At 41.2% G+C, this 19708-nt stretch overlaps 1 protein-coding gene across 6 annotated transcripts in view; it reads left to right on the top strand.

Annotated features, from left to right (window-relative positions):
* Nucleotides 1–19708, top strand: part of shc1 (SHC (Src homology 2 domain containing) transforming protein 1) — a 95208-nt gene that overhangs the window by 56313 nt on the left and 19187 nt on the right. For all 6 annotated transcript variants that reach the window (XM_062029935.1, XM_062029936.1, XM_062029934.1 and 3 more), the window contains 3 exons: nt 2680–2799; nt 10732–10785; nt 11112–11163. In XM_062029935.1, the coding sequence (XP_061885919.1) occupies nt 2680–2799; nt 10732–10785; nt 11112–11163 (226 nt within the window). The remainder of the gene's footprint in view (nt 1–2679; nt 2800–10731; nt 10786–11111; nt 11164–19708) is intronic.

The following is a 19708-nucleotide window of genomic DNA, read 5'->3' as shown; positions in this document are numbered from 1 at the left end:
GAAGTAGTGTAAAGTTCTTATGAAAGCGCAAAAACATACCAGTGTAGTGAGTTTACATTATTCACCCAAGGAACTTTAGTTATTAGAGAGTTCCGGTCGGACGGTTTTTCACGGGACACATTCGTTGTTGTTTCCGGATGAGGAGATGCTGCTCCGTTATTGATCTAAGTAAAGTCTGAATGTCATTAAAACAGTTAGCTCCATCTTTTGACACTTCTTCCACTCCCGTCCTTGCACGCTACACCGCTACAACAAAGATGACGAGGAGAAGACGCTGCCGAAGGTGAGCCACATAAATAAGACCGCCCACAAAACGGCACATCCGGAAGCGACTGTCAGAAAGCGGCTTGATGATCTGTAAAACATAATCTATGCAACATTTTGACCAAAGAACCACCATTACATGTTTTGTAGACCACAAGGAAATAATCCGGTGCGCCTTATATATGAAAAAAGATCGAAAATAGACCATTCATCGGCAGTACGCCTTATAATGCCCTATGGTTTGGAAAATACGGTATTTTTTAAAATTGTGTATTAGATAGTAATAACCACTGCTCAAGCACGCGTTTGCTCTGCATTAGAAAATAGGAGCCCAATTTTTTTTATTCATTTAAATGAAAATTACTCCCATTGTCAATAATTCTCTCCAAATGTTTTGATACCTGACAGGTCATTTTTTAGAGTGCTTGTGAGAATTCCTTCTGCTGTCTGCTCACGAAACCACACCAGCCCACCCCTCCCTTTCTCTCTTTCTTATGTCGCCTACAGTACATCTCCTTTGCCTACCAAAACGTAATTTTTTTGCCGTGAAAACAAGTTTTTGCCCTTTTTTCCTGGGGTCTTCTTGATCCCGTTTTTTTTTTGTTTTCGCTACTGCAGCGATCGAGTCGCTCGACAGGCTGCGCCAACACTAGGAAGGTGGGCTCATAAAGGAGCACTGCGAGTTTCATGTTCCGCGATTCAATCAAATAACGCGACAGAGATGGATGGACATGAACACGACAGAAAAGATATCTCGGCCAAAAATCCTATTTTTGTGTAAATATCTGGACAAATAGGAGATTATTATATAATTAAAGAAGAGCAGGCAGCAGCTCACACATTCCTATACTTTCTATAACATCCTGGAAGAAATTATGTCAGCAAGCTTTAGTGTCTCAACTATAATCGACATGAAGGAGCACAGAATAGTTTTTATATGAATGTTCAACAAATTAGAGGGTTCCTCACGACAAAATTTTAATATGTATGTAACATCAGACACATGTAATAAATGTGTTTATGAAATTCCCTGATGTTTGTTGCTGCTTAATAACCACAACATTAGCGCTGCATAAAACATGTTGCTACTGATCTGACGTTTCCTTAAAAATGAAGTTAGAAAACAACTTAAAGCCTTGTCCAGCTGTTGACTGACATATACTATTCATGTTTTACTGCAAATGAAAACTGGCTCCATATATTGGTTACTGGCCTCCTTGACTAATTGGTATCAGCCCAAAAAAAACATATCGATCGATCTCTCATATTCAATCATCATATCAAAAGTGGACCCAATAGCCTTCAAATGATGTGTTTATAGATCTGAAGTGTGAGATATTTCTCTGTATGCGTATGTATGTATGTGCGTGCGTATGTATGAATGTATGTATGTACAGTGCAGGCCAAAAGTTTGGACACACCTTCTCATTTCAATGCGTTTTCTTTATTTTAATGACTATTTACATTGTAGATTGTCACTGAAGGCATCAAAACAATGACACCTGTGAAGTGAAAACCATTTCAGGTGACTACCTCTTGAAGCGCATCGAGAGAATGCCAAGAGTGTGCAAAACAGTAATCAGAGCAAAGGGTGGCTATTTTGAAGAAACTAGAATATAAACCATGTTTTCAGTTATTTCACCTGTTTTTGTTAAGTACATAACTCCACATGTGTTCATTCATAGTTTTGATGCCTTCAGAAAGAAAACGCATTGAATGAGAAGGTGTGTCCAAACTTTGGGCCTGTACTGTATGTGTGTATGTATGCATGGATGTACATGTATGCATGTATAAATGTACGTCTGTGTGTATGTTCTTTGCCTTTCTCTACTGAAAAGGACCCGAATCGTTACCTCAGCACCGAGGTACGTACAGACCCGTGATCGTAGCGTACCATTACAACTTATGGTTGGGGTACTGCTGTTTTGTGTGGAAGAAGACTAGAGATCCTCTTTGACAGCCGCCTGCGCTCAGTATTGCCTTAAAACTAAAAGACAGGTGGCGGTGTTCACTGGCCTGGTGCCACGACACTGTTTGACCAAGGAATGTCCTGCATGGAGTAGAACATGGCAGACACAACACAATTACATTGTGAAGCTGGCTTAAAAGGCTAGAATTATTCTAATGTATGGTTATTCTAGCCTATCTGGGTATTGTTCGTACAAACATACTAGCTAAAGTATATGCACGAAAACCAGTGTGAGTGTGATGTTCTTGGCCCGGACTTTGTGGATCGCCCCATCAACAGTTGGCCTTGCACAGCAGACAGGATCACTTTCACAATTGCAGCTGTTCTCCTTAGCACCGCCCACCCCCCTCCCAGTCACAAGTTTTGACACACACAGAAACTTGTCAACAATTTAAAAAATACTAACCCTTATTTACCTCGCCAAATTGTTTTGTTTACTCTTCCAGCCTTCTTCACGCTGCCTCACGTCTATTCTGGGCAAAAGTAACCTGCAGTTTGCTGGCATGACAATCAGCCTTACCATCTCCACCAGCAGCCTCAACCTGCTGGCATCCGACTGCAAACAGGTGGGGGCCTGCTTACACACGCACACACACACACACACACACACACACACACACACACACACACACACACACACACACACACACACACACACACACACACACACACACACACACACACACACACACACACACACACACACACACACAAACACTACAGTATTGTTTGTGTCATACAAACAATATGTCCTTATTACCGTAACAATCCAAATAACATTCAGCTGTAATCATAGCAAAAACTCATAGAGCGTCTTACACAAGCGTTGAACTCAAGTGGGTGTTGCGTAACTTCTCAGGCAAACACTCAAATTATGACAGAGTAGCAACATTTAGCATCTTCAGGTCAAATTCCAGAAAGAAACGCCCACATAAGGATGTAACATGGTTATGCATCTGCTGTCAAGTACACTAAATGTTAATATAAAGCTTCTTAACATTTTACAGTCATAGAAAAAATAGGAGACCCTTTTCCACCGCAATAACTTTTTCCAATTTACCCAGGTAAATTGAGTGCTCCCCTGCGTCTCAACCACTTTGAACGCTGATTGAATGAACAAATTTGAGGCGAAGTCGAAGTCATTAATGGAGTCAGTGTCGCTGCTGTTGTCCAGCAGTTCAGTGCCAATTCCTGCCTTCCTGAAAGCTCGGACCACAGTTGAGACTGATATATCAGCCCAGGCATTTACAATCCACTGGCAGGTAGTGGCGTATGTCGTCCGGCGCTGTCTCCCTGTCTTGGTGAACGTGTGTTCGCCTTCTGTCATCCACTGTTCCCACGCAGTTCGCAGTCTAGCTTTGAATACCCTGTTGAGACAAATTACCAGCGGCCAGAGTTCTTTTGTCAATCCACCCGGCTGCTCTATTCCCGTGTTCTCTGTGACTGATTGCCTTGAGTTTGAACTCTGCGTCGTAAGCGTGTCTCTTAGTAGGAGCCATTTTGGGGTCTTTACAGAAACACACAAATGGAAATGAAACGTCATATCCCAGCATGCACCGCGCGCTTCTTCTTCTACGGGGGTGGCTGCTTACCGTAGAAGAAGAAGCGCTATTCTTCTACGGAGAAAAATAAGTTGGCGGCTGTTTACCGTAGTTGCGAGACCTAAACTTTATGAAAATTAATTTTAGGTTTGTTGTGGCTCAATATTGGTCCATATATAAGGCGCATTGTCAGCTTTTGAGAACATTTTTAGTTTTTAGGTGCGCCTTATAGTGCGGAAAATACGGTATATAGAGATATACTGTAATGACTTGAAGTAAATAATAAAGATTAAAAACCAATTACAAACAAAACATTCAAAAAATAAATAATTAACTAAAAGCTTACCTTTTTTATATTTGCATAGTATGTATATATTATTAAAGGCCTACTGAAACCCACTACTACCGACCACGCAGTCTGATAGTTTATATGTCAATGATGAAATCTTAACATTGCAACACATGCCAATACGGCCGGGTTAACTTATATAAAGTGCAATTTTAAATTTCCCGCGAAACTTCCGGTTGAAAACGTCTATGTATGATGACGTATGCGCGTGACGTGAATGGTTGAAACGGAAGTATTCGGACCCATTGGATCCAATACAAAAAGCTCTGTTTTCACCACATAATTCCACAGTATTCTGGACATCTGTGTTGGTGAATCTTTTGCAATTTGTTTAATGAACAATGAAGACTGCAAAGAAGAAAGCTGTAGGTGGGATCGGTGTATTAGCGGCAGACTACAGCAACACAACCAGGAGGACTTTGAGATGGATAGCAGACGCGCTAGCCGCCGACCTCACCTTGACTTCCTCCGTCTCCGGGCCGTCGACCGCATCTATGATCGGGTGAAGTCCTTCGTCGCTCCATCAATCGCTGGAACGCAGGTGAGCACGGGTGTTGATGAGCAGATGAGGGCTGGCTGGCGTAGGTGGAGCGCTAATGTTTTTAGCATAGCTCTGTGAGGTCCCGTTGCTGCTAAGTTAGCTTCAATGGCCTCGTTAGCAACAGCATTGTTAAGCTTCGCCAGGCTGGAAAGCATTAACCGTGTAGTTACATGTCCATGGTTTAATAGTATTGTTGATTTTCTATCTAGCCTTCCAGTCAGTTATTTCTTTTGTTTCTATCTGCATTTAAGCCCGATGCTATCACGTTAGCTCCGTAGCTAAAGAGCTTCACCGATGTAGTGTCGTGGAGATAAAAGTCACTGTGAATGTCCATTTCACGTTCTGGACTCTCATTTTCAAGAGGATATAGTATCCGAGGTGGTTTAAAATAGAAATCCGTGATCCACAATAGAAAAAGGAGAAAGTGTGGAATCCAATGAGCCCTTGTACCTAAGTTACGGTCAGAGCGAAAAAAGATATGTCCTGCACTGTACTCTAGTCCTTCACTCTCACGTTCCTCATCCACAAATCTTTCATCCTCGCTCAAATGAATGGGGTAATCGTTGCTTTCTCTGTCCGAATAGCTCTCGCTGCATTGTAAACAATGGGGAAATGTGAGGAGCCCTTCAACCTGTGACGTCACGCTACTTCCGGTACAGGCAAGGCTTTTTTTATCAGCGACCAAAAGTTGCAAGCTTTATCGTCGATGTTCTCTACTAAATTCTTTCAGCAAAAATATGGCAATATCGCGAAATGATCAAGTATGACACATAGAATGGATCTGATATCCTCGTTTAAATAAAAAAAATTCATTTCAGTAGATCTTTAAAGTTGTATATACAAATCTTTATATATATCTAGAAAGGGTGGTCCTAATCAATCAATCAATCAATGTTTATTTATATAGCCCTAAATCACAAGTGTCTCAAAGGGCTGTACAAGCCACAACGACATCCTCGGTACAGAGCCCACATACGGGCAAGGAAAACTCACCCCAGTGGGACGTCAATGTGAATGACTATGAGAAACCTTGGAGAGGACCGCATATGTGGGTAACCCCCCCCCTCTAGGGGAGACCGAAAGCAATGGATGTCGAGTGGGTCTGACATAATATTGTGAAAGTCCAACACATCAGCGAGAGTCCAGTCCATAGTGGGGCCAGCAGGAACCATCCCAAGTGGAGACGGGTCAGCAGCGATGAGATGTCCCCATCTGATGAACAGGCTAGCGGTCCACCCCGGGTTGGGAGCAGAGTAGAAAAGAAAAGAAAAGAAACGGCAGATCAACTGGTCTAAACAGGGAGTCTATTTAAAGGCTAGAGTATACAAATTAGTTTTAAGATGAGACTTAAATGCTTCTACTGAGGTAGCATCTCTAACTTTTACCGGGAGGGCATTCCATAGTATTGGAGCCCGAATAGAAAACGCTCTATAGCCCGCAGACTTTTTTTGGGCTCTGGGAATCACTAATAAGCCGGAGTTCTTTGAACGCAGATTTCTTGCCGGGACATATGGTACAATACAATCGGCAAGATAGGCAGGAGCTTGACCGTGTAGTATTTTATACGTAAGTAGTAAAACCTTAAAGTCGCATCTTAGGTGCACAGGAAGCCAGTGCAAGTGAGCCAGTATAGGCGTAATATGATCAAACTTTCTTGTTTTTGTCAAAAGTCTAGCAGCCGCATTTTGTACCATCTGTAATCTTTTAATGCTAGACATAGGGAGGCCCGAAAATAAAACGTTACAGTAATCGAGACGAGATGTAACGAACGCATGGATAATGATCTCAGCATCGCTTGTGGACAAAATGGGACGAATTTTAGCGATATTACGGAGATGAAAGAAGGCCGTTTTAGTAACACTCTTAAAGGCCTACTGAAACCCACTACTACCGACCACGCAGTCTGATAGTTTATATATCAATGATGAAATCTTAACATTATAACACATGCCAATACGGCCGGGTTAACTTATAAAGTGACATTTTAAATTTGCCGCTAAACTTCCGGTTCGAAACGCCTCTGAGGATGACGTATGCGTGTGACGTAGCCCGGCGAACACGGGTATGCCTTCCACATTGAAGCCGATACGAAAAAGCTCTGTTTTCATTTCATAATTCCACAGTATTCTGGACATCTGTGTTCGTGAATCTGTTTCAATCATGTTCATTGCATTATGGAGAAGGAAGCCGAGCAAGCAAAGAAGAAAGTTGTCGGTGCGAAATGGACGTATTTTTCGAACGTAGTCAGCCACAACAGTACACAGCCGGCGCTTCTTTGTTTACATTCCCGAAAGATGCAGTCAAGATGGAAGAACTCGGATAACAGAGACTCTAACCAGGAGGACTTTTGATTTGGATACACAGACGCCTGTAGAGAACTGGGACAACACAGACTCTTACCAGGATTACTTTGATTTGGATGACAAAGACGCAGACGTGCTACTGTGAGTATGCAGCTTTGGCTTTTTTTTGCGTATGTACGTAACTTTTTTTTAAATATATAAGCTTTATGAACCTTGGGTTAGGTGAACGGTCTTTTGGGCTGAGTGATTGTGTGTGTTGATCATGTGTTTGAATTGTATTGGCGTGTTCTATGGAGCTAGGAGCTAGCAGAGGAGCTAGGAGCTAGCATAACACGTACCGTACCGTACGTGCGCGTCACGTACGTAACTTTTTAAAAATATATAAGCTTTATGAACCTTGGGTTAGGTGAACGGTCTTTTGGGCTGAGTGATTGTGTGTGTTGATCGGGTGTTTGAATTGTATTGGCGTGTTCTATGGAGCTAGGAGCTAGCAGAGGAGCTAGGAGCTAGCATAACAAACACGCAGGTGTTATTATGCAGGATTAATTTGTGGCATATTAAATATAAGCCTGGTTGTGTTGTGGCTAATAGAGTATATATATGTCTTGTGTTTATTTACTGTTGTAGTCATTCCCAGCTGAATATCAGGTACCGTGAGTATGCAGCCTTGGCTGCTAAACATTCGATAACTTGACCGTATGTGCGCGTCACGTACGTAACTTTTTTTAAATATATAAGCTTTATGAACCTTGGGTTAGGTGAACGGTCTTTTGGGCTGAGTGATTGTGTGTGTTGATCGGGTGTTTGAATTGTATTGGCGTGTTCTATGGAGCTAGGAGCTAGCAGAGGAGCTAGAAGCTAGCATAACAAACACGCAGGTGTTTTTATGCAGGATTAATTTGTGGCATATTAAATATAAGCCTGGTTGTGTTGTGGCTAATAGAGTATATATATGTCTTGTGTTTATTTACTGTTGTAGTCATTCCCAGCTGAATATCAGGTCACCCCCGGCTCTCACAGCATCTTCCCTATCTGAATAGCTTCAACTCCCCACTAGTCCTTCACTTGCACTTTACTCATCCACAAATCTTTCATCCTCGCTCAAATTAATGGGGAAATTGTCGCTTTCTCGGTCCGAATCTCTCTCACTTCATGCGGCCATCATTGTAAACAATAGGGAACTTTGCGTATATGTTCAACTGACTACGTCACGCTACTTCCGGTAGGTGCAAGCCTTTTTTTTATCAGATACCAAAAGTTGCAATCTTTATCGTCGTTGTTCTATACTAAATCCTTTCAGCAAAAATATGGCAATATCGCGAAATGATCAAGTATGACACATAGAATAGATCTGCTATCCCCGTTTAAATAAAAAAAATTCATTTCAGTAGGCCTTTAATGTGCGACTCAAACGAGAGAGTTGGGTCGAAGATAATACCCAGATTCTTTACAGAGTCACCTTGTTTAATTGTTTGGTTGTCAAATGTTAAGGTGGTATTTTTAAATAGATGTCGGTGTTGAGCAGGACCGATAATCAGCATTTCCGTTTTCTTAGCGTTGAGTTGCAAAAAGTTAGCGGACATCCATTGTTTCATTTCATTAAGACACGCCTCCAGCTGACTACAATCCGGCGTGTTGGTCAGCTTTAGGGGCACGTAGAGTTGGGTGTCATCAGCATAACAGTGAAAGCTAACACCGTATTTGCGTATGATGTCACCTAGCGGCAGCATGTAAATACTAAAGAGTGCAGGGCCAAGAACCGAACCCTGGGGAACTCCGCACGTTACCTTAACATAGTCCGAGGTCACATTGTTATGGGAGACACACTGCATCCTGTCAGTAAGATAAGAGTTAAACCAAGACAAGGCTAAGTCTGTCATCCCAATACGCGTTTTGATACGCTCTAATAAAATATTATGATCAACAGTATCGAAAGCGGCGCTAAGATCAAGAAGCAGCAACATAGATGAAGCATCAGAATCCATCGTTAGCAATAGATCATTAGTCATTTTTGCGAGGGCTGTCTCCGTAGAGTGATTTGCCCTGAAACCGGATTGAAAAGGTTCACAGAGATTGTTAGACGCTAAGTGTTCATTTAGCTGCTGTGCTACAATTTTTTCGAGGATTTTCGAGATAAACGGAAAGTGGGACACCGGCCGGTAGTTTACCAGGAGATCAGGATCGAGGTTAGGTCTTTTGAGTAGAGAATGAATAACCGCTTTTTTGAATGCTAGGGGAACAGTGCCAGAGGAAAGTGATAAGTTTATAATATTTAATACTGATGGACCTAATAATACAAAAAGCTCCTTGATTAGCTTCCCAGGAATTGGGTCAAGTAAACATGTTGTTTGTTTTGTCCCATTTACACATTTTGACAATTCCTCCAATGTTATTTCATCAAAGAGAGAGAAACTATTTTGGAGGGCAGTGTCCATCGTATATACAGTCGTATTTGTGTTAATAGAACCCAGTTGTAGCTGAGATGCATTGTCTTTAATCTCTTTTCTAATGACTTCAATTTTCCTATTAAAGAAATTCATAAAGTCATCTGCTGAGTGGGTGGAGCTACTGGGAGAAGTCCCTTGTTGGGTTAGCGATGCTACTGTACTAAACAGAAATTTAGGATCATTTTTGTTGAGGTGGATGAGATTTGAGTAATATTTAGCTTTAGCTGAGGTAAGCATGCGTTTATAAGTTATTAAACTATCACACCATGCTTGATGGAAAACCTCAAGTTTAGTCGCACGCCATTTGCGTTCCAGCTTCCATGTTGGTCCTAAAGAGGGAGGCAATTTTTGGAGGTCTCAAAAAGGTAACAAATACAAAAATGCACGCACGGTTCGCGTTTGTTAAAGTGCTTTTTTTTACGCCATTGCAAATTTGCGCTGCTTTAAAAGGTACATGTATTGGTGTAGACAAAGTTTAGCTGACTGACGTTGGCTAAAATGATAGTAGAAGTAATTTTTCACACAACTTCGTCTCACTCTAGCTAGCAAGGTACTATTACCGAGGCTGTGTGCACATCCTCCCTCCAGACATCTGACATCATGTCTCCGCTTTAAATGCTCGCGTATCATAAATATACTGCCATTAAAACAAGGCCCGCTTTGCAAAATTAGCAAGGTATTAATGTTTTTAACAAAAATAAGAGGAAATATCCTCACACATTGCATGATATCACTGGCGATGTTTTTGCGACTGACACACTTCGGGCCGGAAAAACACGACTATTGTCGATAATTTTATGTCGACTAATCGTTTCACCCCTAATGAACAGTCCAGCTATTTGTTTTTCTTATTCAATATTTTTGTTGATAACCGTGCTATGAGGGTTTTTTTCCCCAATTTCATATTAATTCCTGTGAATCCTCCTTTACTTTGCAAACGCTGTTTTTATGTCTCTTTAAGACAGTAGGAGATATCAGTGCAACGTGTGCTTTTTTTAAACACAAACAGGCCGTGCAGCTTGTAGTCATTCACAAACAAAGCTTCAGGCTAAACACTGAGAGCAGAGAGAATTGTCAAGTGTTAAATACCGGTATTGATCCGTCATCCATTATGTTTGTAACACTTCAAAAGATGCTCCACGCGTCCTCTTTAGTGTTCTGTCGCTGCTGCAGTCGTTGGCACTCACTGAGGGAAAAACCAAACACTCCTCCTGGTAGTAATGAGTCCACATTTGTCTCCCCATTCACATGCTCTCATCTCCCTTCCCACATGCCATCCATGTCTCTTCTCCTCCTCATCCTTCTTTTCCTCCACAGATAATCGCCAATCATCACATGCAGTCCATCTCCTTTGCCTCTGGAGGAGACCCAGTGAGTCACCCGAGCCCCTCTCTCGCTCTTTCTCTCTCTCTCTCTCTGGTCTTTTTCCATCTTTCTCCAGCCTGCTTATCCGTCCTGCCTTCCTGCCTTCTGTCATCTTTTATTCCAATGATTACCGCTCACTCCAGCTTGATCTTATTATTACCCCTCGTTATCTCTCTTTCAGCTCTGTGTATGTTTCTCTAACTTTGTGTTACGACTAGAGGATTGCTTTTTTGTCTTTGTTCTTATTGACTTTTCTGTCACAAACCTACACTTGACTTCTTCCTCCTGTATTGACGTTTCTCCCCTAAATCGTCTCCCCTTGTTTCCCACAGGACACGGCTGAGTACGTAGCATATGTGGCCAAAGACCCTGTCAACCAGAGAGGTGAGCAGAACAAAAGTCTTCTCTTCATTCTTATCGCAAAGCATTGCCTGTTCAGCAAACCTTGAAAATAAGTCCTTTTACTGAATAAATTGTTCTATTACAATTAATCCTTTTAAATGTATTTAATTAAGTAATTACCTTGTGAATGTGACCTACACAGTTAAACATTACAGAGCAAAGTCGACTGAACTGGAAAAAAGTGATTACAATTATTTTGAGCTAACATACAGTATGGTTCTTCAGTAATTCCCAACCACAGTACTGCAGCACATTAGTGTTGTTAGTTAATTTTTAAATGACAATATACATTTAATGTCAATATATTCAAAGCACATTTAAAATACTGTATTTTTCAGACTATAAGTTGCACCGGAATTACAAGGCCCACTGCAGATGAGTGGGTCTTTTCAGGTCTATTTTCATACACACGACTTAAGGCGCCAAAATTGTAATTTTTTTTTCTACATTAAAAATAATTTATTGTGGCCTACGTAACATGTAATGGTGGTTCTTTGTTCAGCATTTTGCATAGATTATGTTTTGCAGACCGCTTTCTGACCGACTCTTCAGGACGCGCCGTTTTGTCTTATTTACATGCCTCCACTTCGACAGCATCCAATCCCCATCATCTTTGATGTACCGGTAGTTTTTAACGCTTCCATAGCGAGTCTACTGACAGATATAAGTTCGAACTGTATGCTACTTTGTATTAGAAATGGCAATAGCGGAAGATAAATGCCCCACAACAAGACGATAGGAGCTTATTTTTGACTAAGGTGCGGACTACAATGGCGCACGCACGCAAATTTCCCGGGGTTTATGCAGATCCTAAATAGCAGGTACCAAAAGGTAAACAAAAGTTGGTTTTGTGTAATATTGCAAAACAAAATGCCAGATATTGTCTCCTAATAGGGGCCATTTTGGGGTCCTTATACATACACCATAATAATACCCGTATGTTGAATCACACAGTACGTCTGACTACAGTAGCTTTAATGCACCGAATACCAAAGTCGACTCGTACTAAAAAATTCTGACAGATTTTTGAGCGCCGTGTGTAATGTTATATGTTCGGAATGAAACTTAAAAGTTTTGGTCTTACTTGCTAATCATTTATTGAACAGGCTTCATTCAACCTGCAGTCCACACATATCTTTTATGTGTGACTGCCATCTGCTGGTCACACTTATCATTACACCATGTACCATATACAATTGATTCATACACAAGGCGCACTGGGTAATAAGGCGCATTGTCGATTCTTGAGAAAATTTAAAGATTTTACCTGCCCCATATAGTCCGAAAAATACGGAACTGTAAATATAATCAATAAAATAACACAATTAAAAACTAAATAACAAGGAATATTATCAAGCACAACTCAGTGTGACCCAAAGGACCGCAATGTGTCTGTAGCATTGGGTTTATATTAGATATTACACATTGTTTCATTTGCATAATTGGCCGTAATGCAAAACTCAGTGTTAAAGGCCTACTGAAACCCACTACTACCGACCACGCAGTCTGATAGTTTATATATCAATGATGAAATCTTAACATTATAACACATGCCAATACGGCCGGGTTAACTTATAAAGTGACATTTTAAATTTGCCGCTAAACTTCCGGTTCGAAACGCCTCTGAGGATGACGTATGCGCGTGACGTAGCCCGGCGAACACGGGTATGCCTTCCACATTGAAGCCGGTACGAAAAAGCTCTGTTTTCATTTCATAATTCCACAGTATTCTGGACATCTGTGTTCGTGAATCTGTTTCAATCATGTTCATTGCATTATGGAGAAGGAAGCCAAGCAAGCAAAGAAGAAAGTTGTCGGTGCGAAATGGACGTATTTTTCGAACGTAGTCAGCCACAACAGTACACAGCCGGCGCTTCTTTGTTTACATTCCCGAAAGATGCAGTCAAGATGGAAGAACTCGGATAACAGAGACTCTAACCAGGAGGACTTTTGATTTGGATACACAGACGCCTGTAGAGAACTGGGACAACACAGACTCTTACCAGGATTACTTTGATTTGGATGACAAAGACGCAGACGTGCTACTGTGAGTATGCAGCTTTGGCTTTTTTTTGCGTATGTACGTAACTTTTTTAAAATATATAAGCTTTATGAACCTTGGGTTAGGTGAACGGTCTTTTGGGCTGAGTGATTGTGTGTGTTGATCATGTGTTTGAATTGTATTGGCGTGTTCTATGGAGCTAGGAGCTAGCAGAGGAGCTAGGAGCTAGCATAACACGTACCGTACCGTAAGTGCGCGTCACGTACGTAACTTTTTAAAAATATATAAGCTTTATGAACCTTGGGTTAGGTGAACGGTCTTTTGGGCTGAGTGATTGTGTGTGTTGATCGGGTGTTTGAATTGTATTGGCGTGTTCTATGGAGCTAGGAGCTAGCAGAGGAGCTAGGAGCTAGCATAACAAACACGCAGGTGTTATTATGCAGGATTAATTTGTGGCATATTAAATATAAGCCTGGTTGTGTTGTGGCTAATAGAGTATATATATGTCTTGTGTTTATTTACTGTTGTAGTCATTCCCAGCTGAATATCAGGTACCGTGAGTATGCAGCCTTGGCTGCTAAACATTCGATAACTTGACCGTATGTGCGCGTCACGTACGTAACTTTTTAAAAATATATAAGCTTTATGAACCTTGGGTTAGGTAAACGGTCTTTTGGGCTGAGTGATTGTGTGTGTTGATCAGGTGTTTGAATTGTATTGGCGTGTTCTATGGAGCTAGGAGCTAGCAGAGGAGCTAGGAGCTAGCATAACAAACACGCAGGTGTTTTTATGCAGGATTAATTTGTGGCATATTAAATATAAGCCTGGTTGTGTTGTGGCTAATAGAGTATATATATGTCTTGTGTTTATTTACTGTTGTAGTCATTCCCAGCTGAATATCAGGTCACCCCCGGCTCTCACAGCATCTTCCCTATCTGAATAGCTTCAACTCCCCACTAGTCCTTCACTTGCACTTTACTCATCCACAAATCTTTCATCCTCGCTCAAATTAATGGGGAAATTGTCGCTTTCTCGGTCCGAATCTCTCTCACTTCATGCGGCCATCATTGTAAACAATAGGGAACTTTGCGTATATGTTCAACTGACTACGTCACGCTACTTCCGGTAGGTGCAAGCCTTTTTTTTATCAGATACCAAAAGTTGCAATCTTTATCGTCGTTGTTCTATACTAAATCCTTTCAGCAAAAATATGGCAATATCGCGAAATGATCAAGTATGACACATAGAATAGATCTGCTATCCCCGTTTAAATAAAAAAAATTCATTTCAGTAGGCCTTTAACATATGTATGGGCATAGGCTCCTTTGTTTGTGACATTAAAATGTTCAAATTTATCTCAAGTTTTTAAGCCTTATTCAGCAACAAAACATGAACTTATTGATTTACAGATAAGCTACACAGACAGTGCCATCATAATGTGTTTGTGAGGGAGGGCCAAATATAAACAAAGAGAATTAAAAAGCATAACACATCTTTCTGCGGCAGTCCAAACTGATTCTAACTAAAACCAGTTGAGACTGAGTCAACAGCTCCTCTGCTGGTTGCAGCCAAGTACAGTACTTCGATTCATGAACCCCTCTGTTTGCGGACTTTTCGGTTTACCAACTATTAGTTTAAACCAAGTATGCCTCTGTATGCGAACCAAGACTCTGTGTACAAACGCTTCATTCATTTATTTTGTGTCCCGCTGGCAGCCATTCTATTTTGTGCTTGCTCGTACTGAAGAGATTGAGGAAGCCGGTTTCTTACCACAGCAGGTTTTTAATAGTGATGAGATCAGACTTTTCTAGAAACAGATTCCATTCTCCACACTGAGCTCTTCTTTCTCCCTGTGCCTGCTCTTTTTTCTCTCTTCTCTCATCAGCTGCTCCTTTGCCGATGACATTAAAGTAGATTTTACCCTTTTAAATGTATATTATTATAGCGATATGGTTTTTAAAGGCCTACTGAAACCCACTACTACCGACCACGCAACATTGCAACACATGCCAATACGGCCGGGTTAGATTAGTAAAGTGCAATTTTAAATTTCCTGTGAAATATCCTGCTGAAAACGTCTCGGTATGATGACGTTTGCGCGTGACGTCACGGACTGTAGCTGACATTTTGGGACACCATTGTGGCCAGCTATTAAGTCGTCTGTTTTCATCGCAAAATTCCACAGTATTCTGGACATCTGTGTTGGTGAATCTTTTGCAATTTGTTTAAAGAACAATGGAGATAGCAAAGAAGAAAGCTGTAGGTGGGAAGCGGTGTATTAGCGGCCGGCTGCAGCAACACAAACACGTAGCCGGTGTTTCATTGTTTACATTCCCGAAGGATGACAGTCAAGCTTTACCATTGGCTTGTGGAGAACTGGGACAACAGAGACTCTTACCAGGAGGACTTTGAGTTGGATACGCGGTACCGTGAGAACGCAGCTTTGGCTTCCAAACATTTGATCGCTTGCCCGTCCGTGCGTGCCGCTATGTGCATGTCACGTACGTAACTTTGGGGAAATATATGTGCTGTATGTGCGGAGGTGAATGGTACTTTGGGCTGTGGGATTGAGTGTGTTGTGCAGGTGTTTGAGTTGTATTGGCAGGTTATATGGACGGGAGGGGGGAGGTGTTTGTTATGCGGGATTAATTTGTGGCATATTAAATATAAGCCTGGTTGTGTTGTGGCTAATAGAGTATATATATGACTTGTGTTTATTTACTGTTTTAGTCATTCCCAGCTGAATATCAAGTCCCACCCGCCTCTCACAGCATCTTCCCTATCTGAATCGCTTCCACTGCCCTCTAGTCCTTCACGCTCACTTTCCTCATCCACGAATCTTTCATCCTCGCTCAAATTAATGGGGAAATCGTCGCTTTCTCGGTCCGAATTGCTCTCGCTGCTGCTGGCCATGATTGTAAACAATGTGCAGATGTGAGGCGCTCCACAACCTGTGACGTCACGCTACTTCCGGTACAGGCAAGGCTTTTTTATCAGCGACCAAAAGTTGCAAACTTTATCGTCGATGTTCTCTACTAAATCCTTTCAGCAAAAATATGGCAATACCGCGAAATGATCAAGTATGACACAGAATGGACCTGCTATCCCCGTTTAAATAAGAAAATCTCATTTCAGTAGGCCTTTAAAGTTAAGGATTTTTGTGATTTTTGATTGTTTGTCAGGGCACCAAAAGGACTTCTGTGTGAGTACGCGTGTTGGCAGAACAGCGCATTCGGAAGACAGTTTAGCTTCTTGTTGTTGACGTTTTGGCGTGTTATTGAATAGATAGTTGATCCATCACCTCCTTGTTATGTTTGTTTGATATACAGTATTGTATAGCACTTTATATCATGTTGAAAGTGTATAGATCTTCACAAAAATTTGGATTTTTGTCAAAGCTGTAACCCATTATTGATATTTACCTTGTTTTCTTATGGAGAAATCTTGCTTCACTTAACAAATTTTTCTATTTACCCTGTTCAAGAACCAATTAAAGGCCTACTGAAATGAATTTTTTTTATTTAAACGGGGATAGCAGATCTATTCTATGTGTCATACTTGATCATTTCGCGATATTGCCATATTTTTGCTGAAAGGATTTAGTATAGAACAACGACGATAAAGATTGCAACTTTTGGTATCTGATAAAAAAAAGGCTTGCACCTACCGGAAGTAGCGTGACGTAGTCAGTTGAACATATACGCAAAGTTCCCTATTGTTTACAATGATGGCCGCATGAAGTGAGAGAGATTCGGACCGAGAAAGCGACAATTTCCCCATTAATTTGAGCGAGGATGAAAGATTTGTGGATGAGTAAAGTGCAAGTGAAGGACTAGTGGGGAGTTGAAGCTATTCAGATAGGGAAGATGCTGTGAGAGCCGGGGGTGACCTGATATTCAGCTGGGAATGACTACAACAGTAAATAAACACAAGACATATATATACTCTATTAGCCACAACACAACCAGGCTTATATTTAATATGCCACAAATTAATCCTGCATAAAAACACCTGCGTGTTTGTTATGCTAGCTCCTAGCTCCTCTGCTAGCTCCTAGCTCCATAGAACACGCCAATACAATTCAAACACCTGATCAACACACACAATCACTCAGCCCAAAAGACCGTTTACCTAACCCAAGGTTCATAAAGCTTATATATTTTTAAAAAGTTACGTACGTGACGCGCACATACGGTCAAGTTATCGAATGTTTAGCAGCCAAGGCTGCATACTCACGGTACCTGATATTCAGCTGGGAATGACTACAACAGTAAATAAACACAAGACATATATATACTCTATTAGCCACAACACAACCAGGCTTATATTTAATATGCCACAAATTAATCCTGCATAATAACACCTGCGTGTTTGTTATGCTAGCTCCTAGCTCCTCTGCTAGCTCCTAGCTCCATAGAACACGCCAATACAATTCAAACACCTGATCAACACACACAATCACTCAGCCCAAAAGACCGTTCACCTAACCCAAGGTTCATAAAGCTTATATATTTTTAAAAAGTTACGTACGTGACGCGCACGTACGGTACGGTACGTGTTATGCTAGCTCCTAGCTCCTCTGCTAGCTCCTAGCTCCATAGAACACGCCAATACAATTCAAACACATGATCAACACACACAATCACTCAGCCCAAAAGACCGTTCACCTAACCCAAGGTTCATAAAGCTTATATATTTAAAAAAAGTTACGTACATACGCAAAAAAAAGCCGAAGCTGCATACTCACAGTAGCACGTCTGCGTCTTTGTCATCCAAATCAAAGTAATCCTGGTAAGAGTCTGTGTTGTCCCAGTTCCCTACAGGCGTCTGTGTATCCAAATCAAAAGTCCTCCTGGTTAGAGTCTCTGTTATCCGAGTTCTTCCATCTTGACTGCATCTTTCGGGAATGTAAACAAAGAAGCGCCGGCTGTGTACTGTTGTGGCTGACTACGTTCGAAAAATACGTCCATTTCGCACCGACAACTTTCTTCTTTGCTTGCTTGGCTTCCTTCTCCATAATGCAATGAGCATGATTGAAACAGATTCACGAACACAGATGTCCAGAATACTGTGGAATTATGAAATGAAAACAGAGCTTTTTCGTATCGGCTTCAATGTGGAAGGCATACCCGTGTTCGCCGGGCTACGTCACACGCATACGTCATCCTCAGAGGCGTTTCGAACCGGAAGTTTAGCGGCAAATTTAAAATGTCACTTTATAAGTTAACCCGGCCGTATTGGCATGTGTTATAATGTTAAGATTTCATCATTGATATATAAACTATCAGACTGCGTGGTCGGTAGTAGTGGGTTTCAGTAGGCCTTTAAGTTCGTAAATCGAAGTTCCACTGGTGTACTTTTGCCTCAGTCACTTCAAGACCAAAGCTAAACCAACAGTCAGCTCCTCGTAATGGACACAATTCTTAAAGATGAATGGATTATTCAGTCCATTCTAACACAATCACTACGTTTACATGCACACAATATTCCTGTATTTATTTTAGTTGTGTAAATATTCAGAAAACTTGCATCTTTTTGCAATAGGCATATTCTTGTTCACATATCAGCATATTGCGATTATCGTTGGTAATAATGTTTCGACGTCGAAACAAACAAAAAAGACAGACCTTAAAGTCAAAGTGCTTGCCTTTTGCCAACATTTTGTTGCCTGGGCGCCTGCAATTATGTGTTGCCAGGGTTCAAGTTAATACAAACCTGGAAGTTATGTAAGTTATTACTGTGTTACCTTCTGTGTCGTGGCATCGTAGGCTATGTCATCTCTCAGCTGGTTTAAAGTAGTTTCCAAAAGCTGCTTCCTTAAGTTTTTTCAGATCGTAGTAAACATATTAGTGATCTGGTAGTTACGCCTCATCAGTATATGCCATAATACTTAAAGAAGCCATATGTAAAAATCTGGCCAGAAATGTGTTTGCAATCACGGTCAAAACTCTGTAGTCCCCTCCCCCTCTCCCTGACTGAGGTTGCCACATACGCACCCGAATCCAGCTCGATCGACTGAGCTACTCCAAGGAACTTCAAACTTCCTCTGCCTCTTACTTCGGGTTGAGGTGTTTGGACCCTAATAGCTGAATAGATAGGCGTTTTGTCAGTAACAAATCTCTGACCAACACATTTTACACAGAAATTAGGCTATATTCAGGAAGAAGTACGTCGTGTCTGCGTACAGTATCACAACAAATGACAATCATATGGTTATTGTCAGTACTATCAGAAAACAAAGACTAAAACGAACTACAACCAATGCTAGCAATGGTTATACTTATGAAAATAAGTAGAGCATGCTGAGCAGCGTAATGTACGCCTTAAACTAAAGAGGAGACATTTTACCAAGGTATGCCTATAGGCTACTGTTTCAAACGTTTTAGACTGCCATATAACTTGGTACATGTAGTCCACAATATGCAAACACGAATGAGGAATTATTTTATCATGAGATTTGGCTGTCTCCATACGTTTCACATTGCCAGGACAGCCGTCATGGCAATGTGGCAAGTTTGGCGTCAG

Source organism: Entelurus aequoreus, linkage group LG20 (assembly GCF_033978785.1).
Source record: "Entelurus aequoreus isolate RoL-2023_Sb linkage group LG20, RoL_Eaeq_v1.1, whole genome shotgun sequence".
NCBI lineage: Eukaryota > Metazoa > Chordata > Actinopteri > Syngnathiformes > Syngnathidae > Entelurus > Entelurus aequoreus.
The sequence above is the reverse complement of the archived record's forward strand: the minus strand, read 5'-3'. Positions and strand labels throughout refer to the sequence as shown.